At 52.8% G+C, this 21925-nt stretch overlaps 1 protein-coding gene across 1 annotated transcript in view; it reads right to left on the reverse strand.

Moving 5' to 3' along the window:
* The window catches only part of LOC122127961, an 8949-nt gene extending 6117 nt beyond the window's left edge, over positions 1-2832 (reverse strand). Inside the window, exons 1-2 of the mRNA XM_042702279.1 lie at positions 2688-2832; positions 2260-2484 (exon numbers count right to left, since the gene is read on the reverse strand). Coding sequence (XP_042558213.1) covers positions 2260-2484; positions 2688-2832 — 370 coding nt within the window. The remainder of the gene's footprint in view (positions 1-2259; positions 2485-2687) is intronic.
* Positions 2833-21925: the final 19093 nt, after the last annotated feature.

A 21925-nucleotide genomic window follows, 5' to 3' on the forward strand; every position in this document is an offset into this window, starting at 1 on the left:
TCTGTGTCTGTCTGCCAGTCTCACTGTCTGTCTCTGTCTTATTCTTTCTTTGTCTGTCTCTGTCTGTCTCACTCTGTCTCTCTGTCTCTGTCTGTCTCCTATGTCTGTCTGTCTGGGTCTTGTTCTGTCTTTCTTTGTCTGTTTCTGTGTCTCTTTGTCTGTCTGTCTGTCTGTCTCCTCTGTCTTTCTGTCTGTTGGTCTGCATGTCTATGTCTGTCCATGTCTGTGTCTGTCTGTCTCTGTCTCTTTGTGTCCGTCTGTCTGTTTGGCTTTGTGTCTGTCTTGCTCTATGTCTCTGTCTTTGTCTGTCTCTTTGTGTCTGTCTGTCTGTCTGGTCTGTTTGTGTATCTCCGTGTCTCTGTCTGTCTGTGTCTGTCAGTCTATCTCTGTCTCTGTCTGTCTATCTGTGTCCCATCTGTCTATCCCAGTGTCTGTCTGAGTCTGTCTCTGTTTCTCTCTGCCTTGCTCTGTCTGTCTCTCTGTGTCTGTCTGTCTGTCTGTCTCTCTCTGTGTCTGTCTGTCTCACTTTGTCTGTCTGCCTCTGTGTCTGTCTGTGTCTCTTTGTCTGTCTCTCTGTGTCTGTCTGTCTTTGTCTCTCTGTCTCTGACTCTGTCCATGTCCGTGTCTATGTCTCTGTCTGTCTGTCCTCTGTGTCTGTTTGTCTGCTCTGTTTGTGTATCTCTGTGTCTCTGTCTGTCTGTCAGTCTTTGTCTCTTTCTGTCTCTGTTTGTCTATCTGTGTCCCATCTGTCTGTCCCAGTGTCTGAGTCTGTCTCTGTGTCTCTCTGTCTCTGTCTTTGTCAGTCTGTTCCTCTGTCTCTTTTTGTGTCTGTCTGTCTTGCTCTATGTTTATCTTGCTCTGTGTCTGTCTGTCTGTTCTGTTTGTGTCTGTCTCGCTCTATCTCCCTTTCTCTGTCTGTCTGTCTCTCTGTGTCTGTCTGTCTGTCCGTCTCGGTGTCTCTCTTTCTCTTTCTGTGTCTGTCTGTCTGTCTTTGTCTCTCTGTGTCTCTGACTCTGTCCATGTCCGTGTTTATGTCTGTCTGTCTGTCTATCTCTAGCTCTGCCTTGATCCATCTGTCTCTCTGTCTCTGTCTGTCTTTCTGTGTCTGTCTGTGTTTCTGTCTGTCTCTGTCTCTGTCTGTCTATGCCTGTCCATGGTCTGTGTCTGTCTTTGTCTCTCTGTCTCTGTCTGTCTCCTCTGTCAGTCTGTCTGTGTCTCGTTCTCTCTTTCTTTGTCTGTCTGTGTCTGTCAGTCTACTTCTGTCTCTGTCTTTCTGTCTGTCCGTCTGTGTCTGCCTGTTGGTCTGCCTGTCCATGTCTGTCTCACTGTCTGTCTGTCTCTGTCTCATTCTGTCTTTGTCTGTCTCGGTCTGTCTGTCATCAGTCTACTTCTGACTTCTGTGTCTGTCTGTCTCTTTGTCTTTCTGTCTCTGTCTCCTGTGTCTGTCTGGGTCTCGTTCTGTCTTTCTTTGTCTGTCTGTGTCAGTATCTGTCTGTCTGTGTCTCTCTGTCATTCTCTGTCTGTCTTTCATGTCTGTCTGTCATTCTCTGTGTCTGTCTGTCTTTCTCTATGTCTGTGTCTGTCTCTGCCTCTGTCTGTCTGTCCATCTGTCTGTCTGTGTCTCTCTCTGTGTCCATCTGTGTGTCTGTCTCTGTCTGTCTTTGTCCCAGTGTCTGTCTGTTTTGCTCCATGTCTGTCCGTCTCTGTCTGTCTGCCTGTGTCTGTCTGTCTCTCTCTGTCATTCCCTGTCTGTCTGGCTCTGCCTCTGTCTGTCTGTCTGTCTCTCTGTCTGTCATTCTGTGTCTCTCTGTCTATACCTGCCCATGTCTCTGTGTTCTCTGTGTCTGTCTGTCCATCTATCTGTCTGTGTCTCTCTGTGTCCATCTGTGTGTCTGTCTCTGTCCCAGTGTCTGTCTGACTCTGTCTCACTGTCCCTGTGTCTGTCTGTCTCTCTGTCTCTGGGAACCGCGCATGCGCGTTGCAGGGCAGCGCAGCCCACTCCCGCGCAGGCGCAGATCCGTACCCCGCAGAGCCCGGGAGCACACGCATGCGTGTTCCTGCTCGGCGGGGGGGGGGGGGGGGGGGGGGGATGGGGAGGGAGGGGAAGGACGGGGCGTGCTGGCTCATGCATGTGCGGTGCAGCGCGGAGGACCTCCCCCCCCAGGTGGCACGCATGCGCAGTACCAACCAGAGCAACCGAGGGAATCCCACGCATGCACGCACCACACGCGCGGCCCGGGACGGTACCGGCCGACTCACCCAGTGCGCATGCGCAATGCGGACGGAACCTCGATCCTCCGGGGTCCCCTAGGCACCTCCCGGCGGACTCACGCTGTGCGCATGCGCAACTCGACCCTCCAGGGTCCGCTCTGCGCCTCCCGGCCGATTCAACCTGTGCGCATGCGCCGTGGGTCCACACGCGAGAGGGCAGAGGGAACAAGCAGCCAAGGGACACGCATGCGCAGCGGCGCTCCGCCGGGAGCGCTAGGCCCCTCCCCGCTGACGAACCCTGTGCGCATGCGCATTGGCGCAGGCTGGCTCAGCCCCTCCCAGCTGTCTAACCCTGTGCGCAAGCGCAATGGCGCTCCGCCAGGCCGGCTCAGCCTGTCCCCGCTGAAGAACCCTCTGCGCATGCGCAATAGCCCTCCGCTGGGAGCGTTCGGCCCCTCCCCGATAGCCCTATGTGCATGCGCAGTGGCGCTCCGCCGAGAGCGCGCGCATGCGCGCCCGTGTCTTGACGCCGGCTGATGACATCGATGCGACGGCGACGGCGGCCGCGCCCGGAAATGCAGCCGTGGCGGGGCCGCGGAGCGTCGCCGCCGCCGCCGCCATGGCCACCGCTACGCCGTCCGCATCCGGAAGCGGAAGCGCTTAGGACCCCCCAGGACGCCGCCCCGGGCCGCCCCCGGGTCACCGTCGGTGCGTGGAGGCCTCCGGGACGCAGCGCCTTTAAGAGGCGGGGCCGCGGGGAGGGCGTGGCTTTTGGGAGGGGCGTGGTGTCGCGGTGGGCGTGGCCTGCAGGGCGTGGAGCTGGCGGGAGAGTCAGTGGGGGGCGTGGCCTGGAACAGAGGCCATTGGGCCACTGGGGTTTGGGGGCATGTTCTGGAAAGACACCATTGGGAGGCTGGAGGTAATGCTATTGGTCGGCTGGGCTGGGGGGGCGTGGCTTGGAAGTAAGGCCATTGGGCCGCTGGGCCTAGGGGGCATGGCTTGGCAGGAACTAGGCTATTGAGGGTCCTGGCTTTGGGGGCATGGCTTGGAAGTAAGGCCGTTGGGCGGCTGGTCCTGGGGGGTCGTGGCCTGGCAACAGTGATGCTATTGTGTAGTCTGGGTTTGAGGGCGTGGCCTGGGCGTGCTGCCATTGGATGGCTGGCCTGGGGGGCGTGGCCTGGCAGGAACCAGGCCGTTGGGTGCTCTGGCTTTGGGGACTGAGCACCCAGCACCTCCTCATGGTGACCCAGGATGGGGAATAAGCCCCCAGTACCTGCCCATGGTGACCCAGGACCAAGACTAAGCACCCAGCACCTCCCATGGTGACCTAGGGCCAGGACTAAGCACCCAGCACCTCCCCATGGTAACCCAGGATGGGGACTAATCACCCAGCACCTCCCCATGGTGACCCAGAGTGGGGACTAAGCACCCAACACCTTCCCATAGTGACTCACAGTATCCCCCAAGCACCCAGCAGCATCCCATAATGACCCAAGACAGGAACTAAGCACCCAGCACCTCCCCAGGATGATCCCCAAGCACCCAGCACCACCCCATAGTAACCCAGGGCTGGGACTAAGCACCCAACACCTCATCATAGTGACCCAGGATGATTCCCAAGCACCCAGCACCATCCCATGACGACCCAGGGCTGGGACTAAGCAACCAGCACCTCCTCAGAGTAACCCAGGACCAGGACTAAGCACCCAGCACCATCCCATGATGACCCAGGACAGGGACTAAGCAACCAGCACCTCCTCAGAGTAACCCAGAACTGGAACTAAGCACCCAGCACCACCACCTGGGGAACAAGGACCGAGCCTAAGCATTCAGCACCTCTCCATGGAGACCGAGGATAGGAACTAAACACTCAGCACCTCCCCATGGTGACCCAGGAACGGGACTTCACACCCAGCACCTCCCTACTGTTTACATGAGTCAGGTACTAAGCACCCAGCACCTGCCTATTACTAACACAGGACAGGTACCAAGCACCCAGCACTTCCCCACAGGGACTCTGGATAATCACCAAGCACCCAGCACCTCACGTGTGGGTCCTTTCCCTCCCTCTGACCCCATCCCAGGTTCTCCACGTGGCGCAATGACCACTGGTTGTACAGGATGATGGACTACGTGCCTGGTGGCGAACTCCTCAGCTACCTGCGCGCCCGCCAAGATCCTGTGCGCACTGGCCTACCTGCAGATGAGCAGACCAGCAATGATGGGGGCCGCCCATCCATCCATCCATCCACCCATCCATCCATCCACCCATCCATCCATCCATTTACCCATCCATCCAGCCATCCATCCATCCATCCATCCATCCACTCATCCATCCATCCACCCATCCACCCATCCATCCACCCATCCACTCATCCGGCCACCCATCCAGCCACCCATCCACCTATCCATCCATCCACCCATCCATCCATCCACTCATCCACCCATCCATCCATCCACCCATCCATCCATCCACCCATCCACCCATCCACCCATCCATCCATCCATCCATCCACCCACCCATCCATCCACCATCCATCCATCCATAAAGTTCCAGAAAGTTCCCCCAAGGTTCCAGAAAGCTCCAGAAGGTTTCAGAATAACTCAGCACATTCCCCAGGCAGGCGTTCCCTCCACCCAGACACACCCCAACCCTCCCACCCCCCTTCCTTGGCCCAGGAATGATTTTGGGGGGGAGAGGAATGGAAGGAGGGTATTGATGATATTGGTATTGGTATTGGTATTGATACTGATCCTCTCATGGTCTATTGATGATAGGTTTTCCCAGGGGATCTGTTTGATCTTAGGACTTGAGATGCTTTCAGGACAACCCATGGAAGGTTCTAGAAATAAGCCAGGGCTGGGGCTGGTTTCTATTTCCTTCCCCCCCCCCCTTCTCCCCAACATCTGGGACCCAGTTGCGTTCATCCCTTGGGATTCTCCTCCATGGGGGAAGTTGAGGATGGATGATAACATCACCCCTTCCCATGATCCTTTGCAGTGACTGGTCCAGGGTCCCTTGACTATTCTTGTTCTTGTTGTTGTTGTTGTTGATTTATTATGATGATTAGCTCATGTGCATGGTCTTGTCTTTCCCTTCCCCCCGCCCCAACCAAGCTTCTAGAAGCTTCTGGAACAAATTGCTGATTGGATTTCCTGTGTGTGTGCCAGACTCAACCAGAACCCAGCGAATGGCTTCCTCTTCTCAACGCCTGGAAACCCGCCCAACACTTCCTGGAAGGGGGGAGGGGGAGGGGGAATGGAGGAAATGAATAATGAATGAATGAATTCCCTCCTTCCTTCCCTCCTTCCTTCCTTCCCTCCAATCCTTCCCTCCTTCCCTCCTTCCAATCCTTCCTCCTTCCCTCCTTCCAATCCTTCCTTCCTTCCCTCCACTCCTTTCTTCCTTCCCTCCTTCCTTCCTTCCCTTCCTTCCCTCCTACCCCTCCTTCCTTCCTTCCCTTCCTTCGTTCCTCCTCCTTCCTTCCCTCCTCCCCTCCTTCCTTCCTTTCCTTCCTCCTTCCTTCCTCCTTCCTTCCCTTCTTCCCTCTTTCCTTCCCTCCTTCCTTCCTTCCTTCCTCCTTCCTTCCCTCCAATCCTTCCTTCCTTCCTCCATCCTTCCTTCCTTCCTCCTTCCTTCCTTCTCTTCCTTCCCTCATCCTTCCCTCCTTCCAATCCTTCCTTCCTTCCCTCTATCCTTTCTTCCTTCCTTCCCTCCTTCCTTCCTTCCTTCCCTCCCTCCCTCCCTCCTTCCTTCCTTCCTTTCTTCCTTCCTTCTTCCTTCCCTCCAATCCTTCCTTCCTTCCCTCCTTCCTTCCTTCCCTCCATCCTTCCTTCCTTCCTTCCTCCTTCCTTCCTTCTTTCTAATCCTTCCCTCCTTCCCTCCTTCCTTCCTTCCCTCCTTCCTTCCCTCTAATCCTTCCCTCCTTCCTTCCTTCCCTCCTTCCTTCTCTCCAATCCTTCCCTCTTTCCCTTCTTCCTTCCTTCCTTCCTTTCCTTCTTCCTTTCCTGCGTCCAATCCTTCCCTTCTTCCTTCTTTCCTTGTCTCCAATCCTTCCCTCCTCCCCTCCTTCTTTCCTTCCTTCCTTCCTTCCTTCCTTCCCTCCTTCCTTCTCTTCTGTCCTCCTTTCCTCCTTCCTTCCTTCCTTCCTCCTTCCTTCCCTCCTTCCTTCCCTCCTTCTTTCCTTCCTCCTTCCCTCCTTCCTTCCCTCCTTCCTTCCCTCCTTCCTTCCTTCCCTCCTTCCTTCCCTCCTTCCCTCCTTCCTTCCGTCCTTCCTTCCTTCCCTCCAATCCTTCCCTCCCTCCAATCCTTCCCTCCTTCCTTCCCTCCTTCCCTCCCTCCTTTCCTCCCTCCTTCCTTCCTTCCCTCCTTCCTTCCCTCCTTCCTTCCCTCCTTCTTTCCTTTCCTCCTTCCCTCCTTCCTTCCTTCCCTCCAATTCTTCCCTCTTTCCTTCACTCCTTCCTTCCTTCCCTCCAATCCTTCCCTCCTTCCTTCCTTCCCTCCTTCCTTCCCTCCCTCCCTCCCTCCCTTCCTCCCTCCCTCCCTCCCTTCCTTCCTTCCTTCCTTCCTTCCTTCCTTCCTTCCTTCCTTCCTTCCTTCCTTCCTTCCGTCCTTCCTCCCTGATCCAACCCAGGGCCTAGGAGAAGCACCGAGCTCGGGGCCCACAGCACCCATGCTGGGTGCTGATAGCTGAGTCCTTCCTGTGTGCAATGTGGAACAGCAGCTGGGTGGGGGGGAGGAGGGGCGCAGGAAAACTGGAAGCCTCTGCTGCTGTGGCTTTTTTTTCTCCTGCAGGCCCCGCATGAATCATGGCCTGGAGGAAGCTGGAAACATCTGGAAGGAATTAGCAGGAAATGAGACCAACATGTGGGAAAAGCCTGCGCCTCCTCCTGCCCCTGTGGCTGCTGCTGCTCCACCTCCTCCTCTTCCTCCTCTTCCTTCCTTCCTTCCTTCCTTCCTTCCTTCCCTCCCTCCTTCCTTCCCTCCTTCCTTCCTTCCCTCCCTCCTTCCTTCCTTCCTTCCTTCCCTCCTTCCCTCCTTCCCTCCTTCCTTTCTTCGTTCCTTCCCTCCTTCCTTCCTTCGTTCCCTCCACTCCTTCCTTCCTTCCTCCCTTCTTCCTTCCTTCATTCCCTCCACTCCTTCCCTCCTTCCTTCCTTCCCTCCTTCCTTCCTTCCTTCATTCCCTCCACTTCTTCCCTCCTTCCTTCCTTCCTTCCTTCCTTCCTTCCCTCCTTCTCTCCTTCTTTCCTTCCTTCTTATGTCTTTCTGTCTGTCTCTGTGAGTCTCTGTATTTCTGTCTCTGTGTCTCTTTCTGTTTCGTAGTCTGTCTGTCACTCTGTCTCTGTCCATTTGTCTATGTCTCTGTGTGTCTGTCTCTGTATCTGTCTGTCTGTCTATCTCTGCCTCTGTTCATCTGTCTGTCTGGCTATCTATGTCTGTGTCTGCCTCTTTCTCTGTCTGTCTGTCTGTCTGTCTCTGACTCCATTTTTCTGTCTGTTTCTGTTTGTGTCTGTTCATCTCTCTCTCTCTGTGTGTCTGTCTGTCTGTCTCTGTGTTTCTCTGTATTTTTCTGTGTCTGTCTCTGTTCGTCTGTCGGTCTCTCTGTGTGTCTGTCTGTCTGTCTTCATCTGTCTGTCTGTCTGTCTCTGTGTGTCTCAATCTCTATCTGTCTCTGTCCGTTTGTCTCTCTGTCTATGTCTCACTCTGTATTTGTCTCTGTTTGTCTGTCCATCCGTCTGTCTGTCTCTGACTCCTTTTTCTCTTTTACCGTTTCTCTGTCTCTATGGTTCTGTCTGTACGTCTGTCTGTCCCTGTCTGACTCTATGTCTCTGTGTCTGTCCATTTGTCTGTCTCTCTGTCTGTCTCTGTCTGTTTCTCTGTCTATTTCTCTGTCTGTCTGTCTCTCTGTTCATCTGTCTCTCTGTCTATCTCTATTTCTGTCTGTCTCTGTTTCTCTTTGTGACTTTCTGTCTGTCTGTTTCTCAGTCTGTCTGTTTATCTCTGTGTCTGTCTGCCTGTCTCTATGTCCATTTGTGTCTTTGTCTGTGTCTGTCTGTCTGTCTCTGGTTATCTGTCTGTGTCTGTCTGTCTCTCTGTCTCTCTCTGGGTCTGTCTGTCTGTCTCTGACTCCATTTTTCTGTGTTTGTGTCTGTGTCTCTGTCTGTCTGTCCCTGTATCTGTGTGTTTGTCTGTCTGTCTCTGTCTTTCTCTGTCTATCTGTGTGTCTGTCTCTCTCTGTGTCTGACTATCTCTGTTCATCTGTCTCTCTGTGTTTGCCTGTCTGTATCTCTCTGCCTATCGCTCTGTGTCTATTTTTCTGTTTCTGTCTGTGTGTCTGTCCATGTTCATCTACCTCTCTGTGTGTCTGTCTGTCTCTTGTGTTTCTCTGTATTGGTCTCTGTCTCTCTGTGTCCATCCGTCTGTCTATGTCTGTGAGTCTGTCTGTCTGTGTTCATCTATCTCTCTCTGTCTGTTTGTCTCTGTCTCTGTCTGTCCATCTGTCATTCTCTGTGTCTGTCTGTCTCTGTATCTGTTTGTCTCTGTCTATCTGTGTCTGTCTGTCTCTGTGTCTGTCTCTCTGTCCATGTCTGTCTCTGTTCATCTCTCTCTCTCTCTCTGTCTCTGTGTCTGTCTGTCTTTCTCTCTGTCTCTGTCTGTCTCTATATTTATCTGTCTGTATCTCTCTGTCTGTGTGTCTCTGTCTGTCTGTCTCTATATTTATCTGTCTGTATCTCTGTCTGTCTGTCTGTGTCTGTCTGTCTATTTTTCTCTCTCTGTCTGTGTCTGTCCCTGTTCATCTGCCTCTCTGTGTGTCTGTCTGTCTCTTGTGTTTCTCTGTATTTGTGTCTGTCTCTCCATCTCTGTCTGTGTGTCTCTCTGTGTCTCTGTGTCTCTGTGTCTCTCTGTTTATCTGTTTCTGTCTGTGTTTTGTCTCTCTGTCTCTGTCTGTCCATCTTTCATTCTCTCTGCCTGTCTGTCCCTGTCTCTCTGAGTCTGTCTGTCTCTGTTCATCTCTCTCTGTGTCTGTCTGTCTGTCTCTCTGTCTGTCTCTGTCTGTCTCTCTGTCTCTGTCTGTCTATACTTGTATGTCTGTATCTCTCTGTCTGTCTCTCTGTGTCTATTTTTCCCTCTCTGTCTGTCTGTGTGTCTGTCCCTGTTTATCTGCCTGTCTGTGTGTCTGTCTCTGTCTCTCTGTCTATCTGTGTGTCTGTCTGTGTGTCTGTCGGTCTGTTTGTGTCTCTCTGTCTCTCTTGTCTGTCTCTGACTCCATTCCTCTGTCTTTCTGGCTGCGTTTCCTCTCTGTCTGTCTGTCTGTCCCCCCCCTCCTCCCCCGCCCCCCCCACACCCCCTCTTTCTCAGCTCTGTGCCCCCCCACCCCACAGGTCCGGCCTTTTCCCCTTCCTCTCCCCTCCTCCTCCTCCTCCTCCTCTCTCTTTTCTTCCAGAACTTTCTCTTCGGCCGTTTCTCCCTCCCCCTCCCCAGCATCCCCCCCCTTCCCCGCCTGGCCTGGTGGGGGAGATTCAGGGTCTCCCCATCCCCCTCTCCCTGACCCCCACCCCCCTCTTTTTCTTCCCTGCTTCCCCTCCCTCCTTTTCCCACTGACGCCCCCCCTCAGCCCAGGCTGTGTGGGGAGGAGCTGAGGCTCAGGCCACAGCGTGGCGGGGCGGGGATATCTGGGCCTGGGCGGATAAAAGAGGAGCCCGCAAGCTGTGCTGTGCTGTCTGGAGACACAGGACAGAGAGACAGACAGACAGACAGACAGACAGACCAGGTGAGGGGGCCTGGACGAGGGGTGGAGGGGGGTGAGGGGATCTTGGGGTACAGGGGATCCTGGGAGGAGGGGAAAGGGGGAGGTGGAGGGATTTGGGGGTTCTGGGGGGTCAAGGAGGAGAGGTCAGGGGTCAGGGAGATGCAGGGGGAAACATGGTCAATCCTGGGGTACCCAGGACCCCAAAGTTCATTGGGGAACAAGGATTCCTGGGAAGAGGGGGTCAAAGGCCCAGAGAGCAAAGGTCCTGGGGTGCAGCCAGCAAAGGAGTTCAAAGGTCAAGGAGGGGGGAGACAGAGGTCAGGGGAGGGGGGACACCTGGGACATGGCCAAGATCAGGGAGCCAAGGTCCTGGGGTGCAAAGTTCAGGGGTGAGGGGGTCATGAAGAGGGGGAATGGGAAGTTCAGGGGTGCAGGGATCAGAGGTCACCAATCTGGGGGGTGAGGGAGGGCATCTGTCACGGGGGTGCTGGGTCCTAGGTTCCCCCAAGTTCAGAGGGGAAAAGCCCAGGGAGCAAAGGTCCTAGGGTGCAGAGTTCAGAGGGTGCAGGGGTCACAGGTTACAGGAATCAGGGGTACCAGGGTCCCAGGGCCCAGAGGTAACGGAAAACCCACCTTAGGGGTGCAGGGTGTCAGGGTCCTCCTCTTCCTCCTCCTCCTCTTTCTCCTGTCCTCCTCCTCTTTCTCTTCTTCCGTCTTCTCTTCCTCTCTTCCTCCTCCTCTTCTTCCTCCCCATCCATCCATCCTTCCACCCATCCATCCATCTACCCATCCATCCACCCATCCACCCATCCATCCATCAATCCATCCACCCATCCATCCATCCATCCATCCACCCACCCATCCATCCACCCATCCATTCACCCATCCATCCATCCACCCATCCACCCACCCATCCACCCATCCACCCACCCATCCACCCATCCACCCATCCACCCATCCATCCACCCACCCACCCATCCATCCATCCATCTGCCCATCCACCCATCCATCCATCCATCCACCCATCCACCCATCTACCCATCCATCTACCCATCCATCCATCTACCCATCCATCTACCCATCCATCCATCCACCCATCCATCCACCCATCCACCCACCCATCCACCCATCCATCCACCCATCCACCCATCCATCCACCCATCCACCCACCCATCCACCCATCCATCCACCCATCCATCCATACATCCACCCATCCATCCATCCATCCATCCACCCACCCACCCACCTATCCATCCATCCATCGCCCAACCATCCATCCACCCATCCATCCACCCATCCATCCATCCATCCATCCATCCACCCATCCATCCATCTCCCAACTATCCATCCACCCATCCATCCACCCATCCATTCACCCATCCATCCATCCACCCATCCATCCACCCATCCATCCATTCATCCACCCATCCATCCATCTCCCAACTATCCATCCACCCATCCATCCACCCATCCATTCACCCATCCATCCATCCACCCATCCATCCACCCATCCATCCATTCATCCACCCATCCATCCATCCACGAAGCCACGCCCCCTGTGGCTGGTCCAACCCATTCTCTTCCTCCTCCTTTTCCTCCTCTTCTTCCTCCTCCTCCTCCTTTTCTTCCTCCTCATTGTTATTACTATTATTCTCATCATAGTTATTATTATTACTGTTATTGACATTGTTGTTTTTACTATCATGGTTGTTACTGTTATTGTTAATATGATGGTTATGATCATCATTATTGTCATTATTGTCATGGTTATTACTATTATGGGTATTGTGGTTATTATTATTGTTATTGTTGTCATGATGTTTGGGTTATTGTTATGATTATTATTGTTGTTATTGTTGCTATGGTGATGGTTATTATTATGGTTACTGCTATTGTTGTCATGATGGTTATTATTGTTATTGTTGTTGTCATTATTATTATAGTTATTATTGTTGCCATGGTTATTACTATTATGGGTATTATGGTTATTATTGTTATTGTTGTTATTATTGTCATTGTTATTGTTATAGTTGTTATTGTTGTCATGGTTATTACTATTATGGGTATTATGGTTATTATTGTCATTGTTATTGTTATTATAGTTATTATTATTGTCACAATGGTTATTGTTGTTGTTGTTCTTGTTACTGTGGTGGTGACGGTCGTTGGCATATTCTTCCCCAAGCCTTCCTTGTTGCTCAGGAGACTGAGATCTGGAGGATCGTGGTTCAAAGCCACCTCCACCCCCTCCCGCCCACCCCCCCAGGACCAACCGAGAGACCCGGATCTCCAGTGAACCCCCCAACCCGGAAAGGTAGGTGAGGAGCTCCGGCCCCGGGTTCGCGTCCCGGGGAGGGGGGGCTGATGGAGGAGGGAGGAAGAGGAGGAGGAGGAGGAGGAGGGTGATGGGTGATAGGAAGCCAGGGGGAAATGGGGTGCTGAGTACTTAGTACTTAGTCCTGGGGAGGGGGGAGGGGGGATGGACAATGACAGAGACAGACAGACAGACAGACAGAAGAGACACACAGACATATGTAGACACACAGATGGACAGACAGACACAGACATGACACAGAGAGAGAGACACAGACAGACAGACAGACCAAGATGTGCAGACAGACAGAGAGAAACAGAGACAGGACAGACAGACACACACACAGACAGACAGACAGACAGAGACACAGAGACAGAGAGAGAGACAGAGACAGAAGAGACAGACAGGCACAGACAGTCAAACTGAGCCAGGACAGATAGACAGAGACACAGAGACAGGAAGAGACAAATGGACACAGGCACAAACAGAGACAGAGACAGACAGACAGAGATGGACGTGAGAGAAACTGGCACAGACAGACACAGAGAGACAGACAGACAGACAGACAAAGAAGAGACAGACAGACAGGGACAGACAGGGAGAGACAGATGCACCGAGACAGATAGACATAGAGACAGACATACAGAGGCACAGAGAGACGGGCAGACAGACACAGACAGACAGAGACAAGTGACAGATGGAGAAAGGCAGAAGAGACAGACAGAGACAGGAAGATAGAGATAGACAGACAGACAGACACAGACAGACAAATATGAGACAGACAGATGTAGACATGGAGACAGGGAGAGACCGACAGAGGTAAACGGACAGACACAAGAGACAGATCTGAACAGAGGCAGACAGGAAGACACAGAGACAGAACAGACAGACAGAAGAGACACACAGACAGATATAGACACAGAGACGGACAGACAGAGAGAGACACACACAGACAGACGAAGATGTGCAGACAGACAGGGAGAGACAGAGACAGGACAGACAGACAGATGGAGACACACAGACAGAGACACAGACAGACAGACAGGGAAAGACGGATAGAAACAGAAGAGATAGACAGGCACAGACAGACAAACTGAGCCAGGACAGATAGAGACACAGAGACAGGAAGAGACAGACAGACACAGGCACAGACAGAGACAGAACAGACAGACAGACAGAGATGGACATGAGAGAAACCGGCACAGACAGACACAGAGAGACAGACAGACAGAAAAGACAGAGAGAAGTGACAGATGGAGAGAGGTAGAAGAGACAGACAGACAGAGACAAGAAACAGACAGACAGCTGTAGACACAGAGACAGACAGGAAGGGAGATGGACAGACATGGAGAGACAGCAACAGACAGAGATAGACACAAGCACAGAGAGACAGACAGAGACAAGAGACAGACACAGAGATAAGAGACAGAGGCAGATGGAGACACGGACACAGACAGAGACAAACGGACAGAGACAGAACAGACCGACAGACAGACAGATGGAAACAGGGAGAGACCAACAGAGGTAGACAGACAGACAGACTGAGACACAGATGTGAACACAGAGACTGACAGGAAGAGACAGAGACAGGACAGACAGACAGACACAAGAGACAGAACAGACAGACAGACAGAGACAGAGATAAGAGACAGACAGACTCAGAGACAGAGAGAGACAGATGGACAGACACAGAACAGATAGACACAGGGGCAGACTGACTGACAGAAGAGTCAGACACAGACTGAGACAGACAGACAGACGTCAACATACAGACAGACATGAGACAGAGACAGACAGACAGACACAGACAGAGAGAGAGAGACAAGTGACAGATGGAGAGAGGCAGAAGAGACGGAACCAAGAAGACAGAGACAGACAGACAGGCAGAGAGACCAATGGACAGATAACAGACAGAGACAGAGAGGCAGACAGACAGAGACAGACAGAGGGAGACATGGAGACAGGGGGAGACCAACAGAGATAGACGGACAGACAGACAGACAGATAGGGAGAGACAGATGGATAGAGACAGACAGACACAGACAGAGAGGCAGAGAGACAGAGACAGAGAAAAGACAGATGGACAGAGACAGGAAGACAGACACAGACAGAACAGACAGACAGACAGAGGTGGATGTGACAGAAACAGGCACAGACGGACAGACAGACACAAGAGACAGACATGTGAATACAGAGACATACAGGAAGAGACAGAGATAGAACAGACAGACAGACAACAGAAGAGACAGACAGATGTAGTTACAGAGACGGATAGACAGACACAGACATGAGACAGAGAGAGACACACAGACAGATGAAGATGTACAGACAGACGGAGACACACAGAACACACACAGACAGAGACACAGAGACAGACAGATGGACAGAGACAGAAGAGACACAGACAGAGAGACACAGACAGACATGAGCCAGAGACACAGACAGGACTGACAGACAGACGGAGACAGTTAGACAGAATCAGAAGAGACAGACAGGCACAGACAGACAAACTGAGCCAGGACAGATAGAGAGACAGAGACAGGAAGAGACAGACAGACACAGGTACAGACAGACAGAGAGACAGACAGACAAAGAGAAGAGACAAAAGACAGACAGACAGACAAACAGATGTACACAAAGAGACATACAGGGAGAGACAGATGTACCGAGACAGACAGATAAAGAGAACAGACAGACAGACACAGGCACAGAGAGACGGACAGACAGACAGACAGAGAGAGACAAGTGACAGATGGAGAGAGACAGATGAGACAGACAGACAGACAGAGGACACAGACAGATGTAGACACAGAGACAGACAGGAAGAGACAGAAAGACAGAGACAGACATGTAGACACAGAGATAGAGAAGAAACAGACTCAGACAGACAGACAGACAGAGGACACAGACAGATGTAGACACAGAGACAGACAGGAAGAGATAGACAGTCAGAGACAGACATGTAGACACAGAGATAGAGAACAAACAGACTCAGATAGACAGACGCAGGCACAGACAGACAGATGGGCAGACACAGAGGAGACAGATGGACAAACAGACACAGACAGAGACAAGTGACAGATGGACAGAGACAAGAGTCACACAGACAGACAGAGACAAAAGACAGACAGGTACAGACAGAAGAGAAAAGAGACAAACAGACACAGACAGGAAGACAGACGGGGACAGACAGACAGACTGAGACAGAAGAAACTGACACAGGCACAGAGAGACAGACTGAGAAGAGACAGACAGACACAGAGAGACAGAGACATGAGGGCCAATGGACAGACAAGAGACAGAAGAGACACAGACAGACATATACACAGAGACAAAGACATGAGACAGACAGACAGATGGAGACACGGAGACAGATGGACAGAGAGAACAGACACAGACTGACAGACATGAGACTGATGGACAGACAAGAGACAGACACAGAGATGAGAGACAGAGACAGACGGAGACACAGACACAGACAGGGAGAGATAGACGGACAGACAGAACAGACAGACAGATGGAGACAGGGAGAGACCGACAGAGGTAGACGGACAGACAGACAGGAAGAGACAGACAGGAAGAGACAGAGACAGAATAGACAGACAGACACAAGAGACAGACAGAGACAGAACAGAAACAGACAGACAGAGATAAGAGACAGACAGACAGACAGGGAGACAGACAGACACAGGCAGACACAGAGACAGAGAGACAGATGGACAGACACAGAACAGATAGACACAGGGGCAGACAGACCGACAGAGAGAAGAGTCAGATACAGACAGACAGACAGACGTCAACACAGAGACAGACATGAGACAGAGACAGACACAGTGACAGATGGAGAGAGGCAGAAGAGACAGACAGACGAGCCAGGAAGACAGAGACAGACAGAAACAGACAGACAGACAGACAGACAGACAGACAGAGGACACAGATGTAGACACAGAGACAGACAGACAGACACAGACTGAGACAGAAGAGACCCACACAGACAGACAGACAGATGTACACACAGAGGCACACAGGAAGAGAAATGGATAGAGACAGACACAGGCATAGACAGACAGACATAGAGACAAGAGACAGATGGACAGAGACAGAAGAGACAAAGACAGACAGACAAACTCAGCCAGGACAGATAGACATAGACACAGAGACAGGAAGAGAAGGATGGACACAGGCACAGACAGACAGAGATGGACGTGAGAGAAACCGGCACAGACAGACACAGAGAGACAGACAAAGAGAAGAGACAGAAGAGACAGACAGGGACAGAAAGACAGATGTACACACAGAGACAGACAGGGAGAGACAGATGCACAGAGACAGACAGACAAAGACGAGACAGACAGACAGACACAAAGACAAGTGACAGATGGAGAGAGACAGACAGATGGAGCCAGGAAGACAGAGACAGACAGACAGACAGAGGACACAGACAGATGTAGAGACAGTGACAGGGAGAGACAGACGGACACAGGGACAGACAGACAGAGACAGGGACAGACAGACAGACAGAAGAGACAGACATGTAGACACAGAGACAGAGAAGAAACAGACTCAGACAGACAGACGCAGGCATAGACAGACAGATGGGCAGACAGAGGAGACAGATGGACAGACAGACACAGAGACAGGCAGGAAGGGAGATGGACAGACACGGAGAGACAGACAGGAAGAGACACAGACAGATGGACAGAGACAGGAAGACAGACGGGGACAGACAGACTGAGACAGAAGAGAAACCAAGACAGACAGACAGAGACAGATGGACAGACAAACAAAAGACATACAGAGACAGACTGAGACAGAAGAGATCCAGACAGACAGATGTACACACACAGCCGGACAGGAAGAGAGTCGGACAGAGACAGATACAAGAGACAGATGGACAGAGTCAGACAGACATGAGACTGGTAGACAGACACAGGGAGAGACAGAGATAACAGACAGACAGACGTCAACACAGACAGTGATGGAACAGACAGACAGACAAGATCGATGGACAGACAAGAGACAGAGATAGAGAGACCCAGACAGACAGACGGAGATGTACAGACAGATGGAGACACAGAGACAGACAGGGAGAGACAGAACAGACAGACAGAGAGACATGAGACCAATGGACAGATAACAGACAGAGACAGAGAGACACAGACAGAGACAGACAGACAGACAGAGACACAGAGACAGGGAGAGACTGACAGAGGTAGACGGACAGACAGAGACAGGCAGATGTCAACACAGACAGAACAGACAGACAGACAGAGATAAGAGAGACAGACAGACAGACACAGAGACAGAGACACAGACAGACAGACAGGGACACAGACAGACAGATACAGACAGACAGAGATAAGAGACAGACAGAGGGAGACAGACATAAGAGACAGACACAGACAGAAAGACACAGAGACAGTCAGGGAGAGACAGACCAGACAGACAGACATGAGACCAATGGACAGATAACAGACAGAGACAGAGAGGCAGACAGACAGACAGATAAGAGACAGACAGACAGATGTCAACACAGAGACAGACAGACAGGGAGACAGACAGACACAGACAAAGACAGACAGAAAGCTAAAGACAGAGAGATAGACAAGGAGAGACAGATGGACAGAGACAGACAGAGCAGGCCTTCCTGGTCTCTTTTTCCTTGTGTCTCTAGACTTCCTGATCGTATTCCTGTTAGTTGGTGTTTTCCTTCTTCCTCTTCTGTCTCCTCCTCCTCTTCCATCTCCTCTTCCATCTTCTCTTCCATCTCCTCTTCTTCTTCCATTTCCTCTTCCATCTCCTCTTCCGTCTCCTCTTCCCTCTTCTCTTCCTCTTCCGTCTCCTCTTCCATCTTCTCTTCTGTCTCCTCTTCCTCTTCCATCTCCTCTTCCTCTTAGGTCTCCTCTTCTGTCTCCTCTTCCATCTCCTTTTCCTCTTCCATCTCCTCTTCCTCTCCTCTTCCTCTTCCGTCTCCTCTTCCATCTCCTTTTCCTCTTCCATCTCCTCTTCCTCTCCTCTTCCTCTTCCGTCTCCTCTTCCATCTCCTCTTCCTCTCTTCTTCCTCTTCCATCTCCTCTTCCATCTCCTCTTCCTCTCTTCTTCCTCTTCCATCTCCTCTTCCTCTTCCATCTCCTCTTCCTCTTCCGTCTCCTCTTCCTCTTCCATCTCCCCTTCTGTCTCCTCTTCCTCTTCCATCTCCTTTTCCTCTTCCATCTCCTCTTCCATCTCCTCTTCCGTCTCCTCTTCCATCTCCCCTTCCGTCTCCTCTTCCTCTTCCATCTCCTCTTCCATCTCCTCTTCTGTCTCCTCTTCCTCTTCTGTCTCTTCTTCCATCTTCTCTTCCATCTTCTCTTCCATCTCCTCTTCCATCTCCTTTTCCTCTTCCATCTCCTCTTCCGTCTCCTCCTCCGTCTCCTCTTCTGTCTCCTCTTCCATCTCCTCTTCCGTCTCCTCTTCCGTCTCCTCTTCCATCTCCTCTTCCGTCTCCTCTTCCTCTTCCATCTCCTCTTCCGTCTCCTCTTCCGTCTCCTCTTCCATCTCCCCTTCCGTCTCCTCTTCCTCTTCCATCTCCTCTTCCATCTCCTCTTCTGTCTCCTCTTCCTCTTCTGTCTCTTCTTCCATCTTCTCTTCCATCTCCTCTTCGTCTCCTCTTCCATCTCCTCTTCTGTCTCCTCTTCCGTCTCCTCTTCCATCTCCTCTTCCATCTCCTCTTCCATCTCCTCTTCCGTCTCCTCTTCCTCTCCCGTCTCCTCTTCCGTCTCCTCTTCCGTCTCCTCTTCCATCTCCTCTTCCTCTTCCATCTCCTCTTCCTCTCCTCTTCCTCTTCCATCTCTTCTTCCTCTTCCATCTCCTCTTCCTCTTCCGTCTCCTCTTCCTTTTCCATCTCCTCTTCCGTCTCCTCTTCTATCTCCTCTTCGGTCTCCTCTTCCATCTCTTCTTCCTCTTCCATCTCCTTTTCCTCTTCCATCTCCTCTTCTGTCTCCTCTTCCATCTCCTCTTCCTCTTCCATCTCCTCTTCCATCTCCTCTTCCATCTCCCCTTCCTCTTCCATCTCCTCTTCCTCTTCTGTCTCCTCTTCCATCTCCTCTTCCTCTTCCATCTCCTCTTCCTCTTCCATCTCCTCTTCCTCTCCCGTTTCCTCTTCCATCTCCTCTACCGTCTCCTCTTCCGTCTCCTCTTCCATCTCCTCTTCTGTCTCCTCTTCCGTCTCCTCTTCCATCTCCTCTTCCGTCTCCTCTTCGTCTCCTCTTCCTCTCCCCTCTCCTCTTCCATCTCCTCTTCTGTCTCCTCTTCCGTCTCCTCTTCCGTCTCCTCTTCCGTCTCCTCTTCCATCTCCTCTTCTTCTTCCATCTCCTCTTCCTCTCCTCTTCCTCTTCCATCTCCTCTTCCATCTCCTCTTCCTCTTCTATCTCCTCTTCCATCTCCCGTTTCCTCTTCCTTTTCCATCTCCTCTTCTGTCTCCTCTTCCGTCTCCTCTTCTATCTCCTCTTCGGTCTCCTCTTCCATCTCCTCTTCCTCTTCCATCTCCTCTTCCATCTCCTCTTCCTCTTCCATCTCCTCTTCCTCTTCCATCTCCTCTTCCTCTTCCCCTTCCTCTTCCTCGTGTCCATGTCCTTCTTCCTCTTCCTGTTCTTCTGATACATCTCCTTCCTCTTCCCATTCTCCTTCCTCTTCCTCCCCATTGTCTCCCTGACCCCCACAGGTCGCCTCACATCCTTGAACCTCCATCCCCGGGCCTCCAACTTCCAGCCTCCATCCCTGGCCTCCATCCTTGGGCCTCCACCCCCTTGGGCCTCCACTCCTGGCCTCCATCTCCAGCCTCCACCCCATTTGGCCTACTTTCCTCTACCCCCCTGGGCCCCCATCCCTAGCCTCCACCCTCTTGGGCCTCCTTCCCTGGGCCTCCAACTTCCAGTCTCCATCCCCAGCCTCCACCCAATTAGGCCTCCATCCCTGGGCCTCCTTCTCTGGCCTCCAACTTCCAGTCTCCATCCTCAGCCTCTACCTCTGTCCTCCACCTTCCTGGACCTCCATCCCAAGCCTCCATACCTGGCCTCTAACCCCTAGGCCCCCATCCCTGGGCCTCCACTTCCCCTAGGCCTCCATCCCTGGGCCTCCACCCCCTGGGCCTCCAACTTCCAGTCTCCTTCCTCAGCCTCCACCCCTGGCCTCCACCCCGTTGTACCTCCATCCCCAGCCTCCACCCTGGCCTCTAATCCCTAGGCCTCCAACTTCCAGCCTCCATTTCCCTGGGCCTCCACCCCTGGGCCTCCATCCCCAGCCTCCCCCCCTCCATCCCAGCCCCAGGATGGGGGGCCCCCACCGCTGGGCCTCGCTGCTGCTGCTGCTGCTGCTCCTGTGTGGCCCCCACCCAGCCCCCGCCACCCGCTGCCCCAGGACCTGCGCCTGCTATGTCCCCACCGAACTCCACTGCACCTTCCGCAGTCTCAGGGCCGTGCCCCACATGCTGGACCCCAAGATGGAGCGCGTGAACCTGGGGTGAGGCCTGGGGAGGGGAAAGGGGGGAAGGAAGGGAAGGAAGAGTAAGGAAGGAAGGAAAGAAGGAAGGAAGGAAGGAAGGAAGGAGGGAAGGAAGGAGGGAAGGAGGGAAGGAAGGAGGATGGAGGGAAGGAAGGAAGGATGGAAGGAAGGAAGGAAGGAGGGAAGGAAAGAAGGAGGGAAGGAAAGAAGGAAGGAAGGAGGGAAGGAAGGAGGGAGGGAGGGAAGGAAGGAAGGAGGGAAGGAGGTAGAGAAGGAAGGAAGGAAGGAGGGAAGGAAAGAGGGAAGGAAGGAAGGAGGGAAGGAAAGAGGGAAGGAAGGAAGGAGGGAGGGAAGGAAGGAAGGAAGCAAGGGAGGAAAGGAAGGAAGGCAGGAAGGAAGATGATGATGAGTAATGATTCATTATTCTTGACCCTGACGCGGAAACAAAAGTCCTGCCCTCCCAGCGCTGGTTTTCAGGCTGGTTTCCTGATTTCCTCTTCCTGTCCTCTCGCCTGTTGAATTAGGTTCAACCACATCCGGGTCCTGACGCACGCTTCCTTCCCCGGTCTCGCGAGACTTCAGCTGCTGCTGCTGCACGGAAACGAGATCGCGGACATCGCCGAGGGCACCCTGAGCAACCTGGGCGCACTGCAGGTGCGCAGGGAGCGGGCGGAATTGGAAGGAAGTGGAAGGAAGTTTGGTAGGAAGTGGGGCAGAAATATGCAGTGAAGTGGGACAAAGTAGGGGAGGAAGTGGGGCGGAAGTTTGAGGAAATAGATACGGAAGTGGGAGGAAGTAGGGCCGGAAGTGGGAAGGAAGTTGGAGGAAGAAGGAAGTGGGAAAAGAGTAGGGAGGAAGGAGGGGGGAAATGCGGAGGAAGACAGGCAGAAATGGGGATCAAATAGCAAAGGAAGTGGGGAGGAAGTAAGGAATCAATGGAGGAAGTAGAGACGGACATGGGAGGAAGTCGGGGGCAGAAGGGAGGCGGAAGTGAGACGGAAATGGATAAGGACCTGGGAAGAAGTAGGGCCGGAAGTGTAGCCGGATGTTGAGTGGAAATAGGGAAGGAAGTGGAGCGGAAGTGGGTCGGAAGTAGTGAGGATATGGATCTGGAAGTGGAAGTAGGGCCGGAAGTGGGGTGGAAATCGGGAAGTAGGGAGGAAGTGTG

Source organism: Dipodomys spectabilis, unplaced genomic scaffold, assembly GCF_019054845.1.
Source record: "Dipodomys spectabilis isolate Male_0828 unplaced genomic scaffold, ASM1905484v1 ptg000010l, whole genome shotgun sequence".
In the NCBI taxonomy this organism is placed as follows: Eukaryota; Metazoa; Chordata; class Mammalia; order Rodentia; family Heteromyidae; genus Dipodomys; species Dipodomys spectabilis.